Raw genomic sequence first — 8007 nt, 5'->3', positions numbered from 1 at the left:
AACCTCATTAACCAGAAGATGTTAAGATTGATGACCTTGTATATACCCCACATGCTCCCTTTAATTAATGTATATATTTTGATTTACATTAATGTCTCTGGTCCATTCATCAATAGGCTGCTGGTTTTTGGTTTTTTTCTCACTTGGCAGACTATTCCATAAGTCCATTATATTGATTATTTCATTTTTGTATTGATCCTAAATCAATGCCACGAGGCATAAAATTGATTTGTGAGACTTTTGTTCATTTTTGTTCACTCCTTAGCAATTAGTGGTGCTTTAGATGCTGCCACGAAGATGCATGGGTGAAATAATATAAGACGTATAGACTATTTGTCTCATCTTGATCCACATCATCCTATACATGTCCTCAAGTTGGAGTTGGAAATATCCATACCCAATTTGGAGATCGACCTTATAAAATATGTATCTAAAACTTCATATTTAAGTCATAAAATCAATAATAAAATGTTCAAAATTTGTCACCAATGACATTATATACTGTATAGAAAGAAAGAATTTCTGAAATCATCATTGGAAGTTATTTCTCTACTATTAAAAACGATTGTATATGTTTAAATAAATGAAATAAGTGTAATTCAAACTTCTCTTGAAAGAGGAGTATTTCCTGAAAAAAGAAAATATTAAGGAAGGGGGAAATTATTATTAATTAAAGTGATATTAATAGTTATTTTACAATGATGAAATTTGAACTCTGTTCTTTGATGTTACAATGTCAAACTCTTAGTATTGCGCTAGTATCTCGTGAACAAAAGAGATGAGTCTAAGGGCTTGTTTGGCCTATTTTTTCAGAACTTATGCAAATAACTTATACAATTTTTATATATTATTATAAGTTTGTCAAGGTAGTTTATGATAAAATAGCTTATAAAATTTCAATTTTCACTAGTGTGAACTTATAAAATAGCATAAAACCTAATTTATATTGCATAAGCTATTTGCATAAGCTCTAAAAAAAGCTGGGCCAAGCGGACCCTAATTTACCCAAAACTTCAAATAATATTAAAATAAGTTTGACACGATTTCTTTATTAGACAACATGCAAAGTTGCTTCTAGTAAATAGTTTAGTGATGAATGGTGTTTACAGTATTATATTGTTAACAATTTTAAGCATGCTGAGCCATGAATATGCTGCAATTGAACCCTTGCCATATATGTATTGATCAAAGTGTCACTGCTATTGTTTTTTCATAAAAGGAGCAACATAACTTGCAATATAATATTTTGTCATCCCAAGAGGAAACCTAGCATAGCTCACAGCACAGAGTTGAACACTTGAACTCAAAACTTATATATTGTATATATGAAAGTACAATTGCCTAAATCTGGTGTATATTGAAATGTAGACCAAGATTTTCTTGCCTTTTTTCTATACTGTTAATAATAATCTTACAAACATAATTTCCTAGCCAAGAAGGAAGGAATTTTCAGCATAGACAAATTTGTGTCAATACTGTTACTATGGTATAACCAAAATATCAAAAATACAAGGACAAAAATATACATACATATGGTTATTTAGTATTTACTTGCTTAGGTAAGTGAACTAAATTGGTCGTCACGTCTCCTTTTCTTACTCTTCTGCCTAAGTATCTCCTTGATTTCTCTTTCTCTCTTATCCACAAATTCAAACAACTCTTTGAAGCTTTTTGAAGATCGAAAACTTCTTCTACGCCTATTTGACGGATTTTCCTGGTCAACTTCCTCCTCACTCTCTGGGATGAATTTCATGTATTGACAGAACACTCTAACAAAGAATACAGTCATAGCAATGAGACATGCAATGCCACATATAAGAAAGAGACCCCAGAAGCTACTAAGAGATAGTTCATTTGAATCAACGTCATCAACTTTTGCAGCACAATTTTGTTTTGAAAGCCATTTGTCATGGATCTTTTGCAGGTCACCATTTTCTGAGAGTTGAAGTATGGCAGTTGACATATCGACAGCAAGGGGCGAGTCCCTCTGGAATCCCTGTGATCAAGGGGAGAATAATATATTGTTGTGTAAGACTTTTGTAACAAGCACAATCATAGAAGAGTTACAAAAGAAACAGCTTCAATATGCATAAACTTAGCTCTTAAATCCCTTTCTTTAGAAAAATATTAGACGGAAGTGCGATACCAAAATCATCATAAAACAAAATCATTGTTTAGATAAACATATTCATGTAACTGCTTATGTATAAGCTATTTCTATAAGAAAAGCTAAATAAAGTCAAACTGTTTTTGTACAAACTATAGGCTTATTTCATAAGCTAAGAGCTTATAAAATACACTAAAAACAACTTATGGACATGTCGTAAACTGTTTCCATAAGCTCTCATAAAAAGTCTCAGAAGTGCTTATGTCAGTAGATAAGCTCAAATAACTAATAAGTCAATCCAACCAAGTCCGAAACTCAGCTATCGATGAAATTACAAGCCTGTCTGCAATCAAAATTGTAGCATAACTCTATCTTGAAAAGTATATGAATAAAGTTTAGGAATCAAAACCACGGAGGCGCAAATAAAGATACTTACAAATCCCCAACCACTTTTAGTGAACTCCTGTCCAACAGTTCTGAACTTGCAGTTGGTACTAGACATAAAGATTTCAATATAAGGAAGCTCATCAACAATAGCCACAACTCCTCCGCCTTTTGGTCCACGCGTAAGGGCATCGACATACGCCTTTGGATTTTTCAATGAAACTATCCTAGATGGTTGTATATTGAGTTCATCTATCAGATACCTCCTTGCAAATGACCCGTCTTGAATTCCAATTGGTTGAGTACCTGATATCAAGCTATCAATTCCTTCAATTTGTGAGGATAGTTGCTGCACTGTGAGGATGGATGTTAAGCTTGCCGTGTAGCTTGAATTGATAATCAATACTACAAAAAGCCATATGATTAGCACGAATCGCCCAAGACCGCTCACAGTGTTCTCTCCTGTGCAAAATCATAGCAACAAAGAAAATCAGAAATTTATACCATGTAGCAAAATTTGAAAGTATGTGAATGAGAATCTGTAGAGCACATACTGTGTGAGAAAAACATTGTTGAGAAAGTAAACCTGCAAAAGATTAAACTAATCTCAGAAAGATTAAGCTAAAAGATAAACTAAAATAGGTTTTGAAATGGTTAAAAATACTAACCAAAAGATTGTCATAAGTTGCTTCTTCGGTGGACCTCGGAACTCAGGATTGTGTCTGTGCTCAAGAATCCATACAACAGCTCCGACAAAAAGAAAAAAGGCGCCAGTAACACACCACATTTGAGCAGTGAATGGCTTGAGAAAAGCCCAAGGGCTTGATTTGATTTCTTTGACAGGAACAACAACTACAAGCCCGGACTCCATAAAAGGTTGAGTGAAATCCAAAAGCCTTGTTCTGTTTGGGACAATTGTAACATCTCCAACAGCTGCATCGAAGTTCTGAAGAACGAAAAAAATTAAATCAACACAACTATTTGAAGACAACTTAAACTCCCTTGAAACCAAAAATTTAATTCTAGATACAACATTTAAAAATCCGCCTTGCTTTAGAACCTAGAGGTCTAAATTGAGCTATACATGTCTAATTAACTCCATATTTTGCTGTCGAATATATCCGTTTATCTACAACATGATTTCATATCATCGCCTCATTTTTGTATTAACTCTCCGGTTCCCAGGAGAAGGGAGCCCTGGTAATCTGAAGTTCGGTCAGGAGGTAATTAAGTCTAGTCAAAGATTGTTCTAACTAGAGTTCGAACTAGGGTTCCCCCGAACAATTTGACCTTAACTGAAGTTGATTAACCAATTGAGCCCAACTAATTGGTTATCTATGTTATTGCTTGTTAAAGTCCATGTTAGGTCACATGATCATTGGATCACTAAATGAGGCTGCAAATTAGGTTTAGAAACTTACATTAAGTGCGACCTGATTGACAAGCTCGCTGTAGCTGGGATTTCTATTACCATCTCCATATAATATATATTTTCGCGGAACAGGATAAGGCAACAAGTTTATGGCTGCTTCAAAGACATCAATGCAATAGCCTCTAACTCCAGGTGGATTCTTGTCCTTAGAAACAAACTCCAAGTAGCTTATTCTATGAGGCACTGCTATTCTCAAAGGCATTCCATTGTTGGGAAAAACCCATCCTTTTGGTATAGCTACAGTTTCTCCGGGCCACAAAACACTGAACAGTTTTTGATTGCTTGTTGAAGTGTTAGGTGGTTTCTTGTATAAAATTTCAGGAGCTAAAACTGATAAACCAGAGTAATTAGACCAATAACCGACTCTCCGGGAACCAGAATCTCCGATGTTAAGGATATCATATGATGGTTGAATTAGGTCCTTTCCGTTAGCGAACTGAATCTGACCACTCAAACCAGTGAAGTTCATTCTCAAAAGTGTAGGGAGAAACGACGGGCCACCATCGAAAACACGAAGCGAAGACAAATGCAACATACTTCCTTTTGTGTCAACTAACTTAGGATCAGATGAGAAAGATATGTTTCCACCTTCTTTGAAAAAAGTATCAAGAGCATAAGCCGCTAACCAGACAGAATCATATGCATATAAAGCATAAGAGTTGAAGCTTGAAGTTTTCGTGCCGTTTGCGTTCTTCAACCTAGAGAAAAAACTCTTTTTGAGATTAGTATCAGGAGTGTGATGCCTCAAAGCAATAACACCTTGAAGGAGATTTAATGTGTTAGCATCAACTGGCTCCATTGAATCCAACTTTGAAGGAAGCCAATCTGTTGCAATCCACACATAACCACTAGTCATCATTCCGAGATTCTTTGCAATAGAAAAAATAGCCAAACCATAATCAGGATTAACATGGAGAACAAAGACTCTTGATTCCATTAAGTTAACACTATTTAACAAGTCACTGATATCACTCTTGGTCGCTACAGGAGATAATGCCGCTTTGTAAGATATCTTGCCGCGTTTCTTAGCTAGCGCGTCTCCGAGTACTGAAACACCGTTTCTTCCATTATCATCATCTACAAAAATGGCAATTACTTGCCTCCATCTATAATGATCAACAAGGTCTGCAATAGCATACATCTGAAAATAGTCACTGTGCGTGGTTCGGACGAAATACGGAAACTGCAGAGATGATAGAGTTGGATCTGTTGCCCCAAATGAAAGAAGAGGTATATGGAGTTCATTAGCTACATGAGAGATGATATGAGCTATTCCTGAAGATTGTGGACCGATTGCAGCAACCACTTCATTTTCCATCAACTGCAAAGCTACATCATGAAAAAAAATTAATGAAGCCTGTTCACTTCTTTTTCATAAGATAATAAGTTATTCTATTAGAATAGCAATCTCAGTTCAAAAGAATATAAAAAACGATAAACACAGACAAATAACAGACGATGTTTGGTAACGAAGTTCATCCAATTATGCTTACTCTCCGATTGCGGAGCAGCTGCAGTTCCTTATTAATGAAAAATTAGGATTTACCGGTACAACTGGAATATAAATACTACGGTCCAGATTACAATGTTACTCCTAAGTCATACTCAACATCTTCTCAAAATTATGTCCTATATGAGAGGAAGATTATATACTTAGGGCTTATTTAGATTGACTTATTTTTGAGCTTATATGAAGTAGCTTATGCAAATAAATAGGCTTTTGTGTATTATTATATGCTTGTAATAGTAGTTTATGAAAAAACAGCTTATGAAGATACAATTTTCGTTAGTGAGAACTAATGAATTAACATAAAAGCTTATTTATTTGCATAAGCTATTTTCCATAAGCTCAAAAATAAGTTAATTCAAACATACAGTTTAATACTATAAATGAATAGTGGTTAAAGAGCTTCAGGTAAGGTCAAATCAATCGGGAGTATCCAAGTTCGAACCCTCACAGAAACAATCCTAGCTAGATTTTACCTACCTCCCGCCCGAACCTGGATTACCAGGGGTATTTTCCACTGCGATCCGGAGGGTTAGGACCAACAAAAAAAAAAACAGCAATGCCTGAACTCTAAGTAATGAAAAGCTAGGAACCAAAAATCAAAAGAATAAGGAAGTATATAACTTGCTCTTGATAAATAAAGACATCAAACATTGAAAATATACATATATAATGTATACACATGTATGTGTGTATATTCCACCAAAACTAAAATTGAAATGAAAGTTTTTGGCAAATACCTTCCACTGTTCCAAGAAATCCACTGCAATTTGTATCATGTAAAATAACTTCAAGTTTAACACCAGGAAGAATGCTCTTATTAGCATTAACATCTTCAATTGCAGCCATGATTCCAGGTTTAGCTGATCTTCCAATCACAGAATTAACAGTAAACAATGCTCCAATTTTCAAAACACTAGGTCTAGAAGAAACACTAGAGTTTCCAATGGTTGCTGCCATAACTTCATTTGAAATCCACAAACAGAAAACAAAGATGAAAAAACCCTTTATCCCAAACACCTCCATTTTTCAGTAAAATCTCAAAAATCTGCAATTTTTGCAGCAAAAATTTTCTTCTAGCTTAAACCAACATCAAAACTCAAAACCTGTCATAAAAAACAACCTTTTCAACATCAACACAAAGACACAAACAAAGATAACACCTCATTTTTTTCAAACTTTTTGTAGAAAATGAAAAAACCCTCTTAAATAAATATTAAATCACATAACAAAACAAAAATCATAGAATGAAAATTTGGATTTGAATATTTAGATACCGACATACTTAAATATATATATAAAAAATAAGCCATGAGCAAGAATCAAGACTTTTTATAAATTATGATGATAAGTCATATATGAACCAATCAAGTTAAGATATTACAAAGTGAAGACAAAAGATGAAACAATATAAATAATTAGGTGAGTTAGAGAAGTGAAGACCCACATGTGTATTAAATTCACAATATAAGAAAAAAATAATAAATAAATTGTAAACTAAAAAAGGATAGAGTATCTAAGATTACCTCAAAGCTAAACTTGCAGGTATAAAAAGGTTTCAAGTTGCAAAGATTCTAAAACATTAATTATGAATATGAAAGCTGAAAGCATGTGATTTAAGAAGCAAAGTATATGAATATCATATAGTAGAGAGTTACTTTTCAAGAATGAACAAGTATTGTCTTCCCACGTTATTCTTGCTGGAGATGCTTTCATATTCATGTGTCTTTACTCTATTACATACATGAATGTCACACATATTTATTTTATTTTTTTTATCAAAAAAGGAAGCAATGATTTATATTTATTTTTGTATGTGATGGTGACTGCATGTAGTTAGATAGATATACCGAATGTTTTTATGTGGTAACAATGATTTTATTGTCACGTGTTTAAAAAGGGATATGTTATTCTTTGCAAACTTGTGAGTTTGTTTTGGGAACAAGATTTCATGCCGTTGAAATACACATTTTTGGATTAAGATTTTCTCATCTACATATGTGGTTGAGATTGTTTATAACGACTTTATAACTGCACTAATTTGAACCGTCTGATCTATTGGTTTATTTATGGAAGTCTAAACTCAACCCAAATTGGTTAAACGTGTAGTTAAGACTTAAGAATATAAATTGTTATGGTACATCAAAATAATCTCGCATTGTTTAATAAACGAAATTAAGAATAGTTTATAAACAATATTTACACTCTTCGATTTAACAATACACTTTTATAGAAAGGACAAATTTTGTGAGAATTCACACGAAGTTCAAAGAAGACATTACATTAAAAACACGGTGTTTTGAACTTAAGATCCGAACATAAAAAAAATAATAATAAAGAAAGACACTAAGAACTTGAATAAGTAGATACTTGTTAGTTGCAAGAAAAATCATGGTTAAATTGCACTTTTGATCCATAAATTTTACAAACTTGCAATTTTGTTTTCATACCTTTCATAATAGTACTTTTGACCCGTAACTTTAGCCTCTTTTGTAAAATGGTGGCCTCTACTAATTTTGACCAAGTCAACGCACAGTGGCAAGTGACTCACATGCCACATCAGCATGTCTTGTCATA

General features: G+C 33.5%; 1 protein-coding gene across 7 annotated transcripts; it reads right to left on the bottom strand.

The window, feature by feature from the left end:
- Window positions 1-1289: 1289 nt before the first annotated feature.
- LOC123894884 (glutamate receptor 3.4-like) lies at window positions 1290-7295 on the bottom strand. Of its 7 annotated transcripts, none has more exons than XM_045944981.1 (7): window positions 7089-7295; window positions 6171-6536; window positions 3913-5252; window positions 3160-3437; window positions 3046-3077; window positions 2544-2953; window positions 1290-1996 (listed from the first exon to the last, which is right to left on the bottom strand). In XM_045944981.1, exons 2-7 carry the CDS (start codon window positions 6454-6456, stop codon window positions 1556-1558), a joined length of 2787 nt encoding a protein of 928 aa, XP_045800937.1. In that variant the 5' UTR covers window positions 6457-6536; window positions 7089-7295; the 3' UTR covers window positions 1290-1555. The 7 variants fall into 7 exon arrangements, with proteins under 7 accessions (XP_045800937.1, XP_045800935.1, XP_045800940.1 ...); XM_045944979.1 differs by having other exon boundaries at window positions 6957-7198; XM_045944984.1 differs by having other exon boundaries at window positions 3913-5244; window positions 7089-7198.
- Between the last annotated feature and the right edge of the window lie 712 nt (window positions 7296-8007).

Source organism: Trifolium pratense, linkage group LG7 (genome assembly GCF_020283565.1).
Source record: "Trifolium pratense cultivar HEN17-A07 linkage group LG7, ARS_RC_1.1, whole genome shotgun sequence".
NCBI lineage: Eukaryota > Viridiplantae > Streptophyta > Magnoliopsida > Fabales > Fabaceae > Trifolium > Trifolium pratense.
Note: the sequence above shows the minus strand (reverse complement) of the source record. Positions and strands in the feature narration are given on the sequence as shown.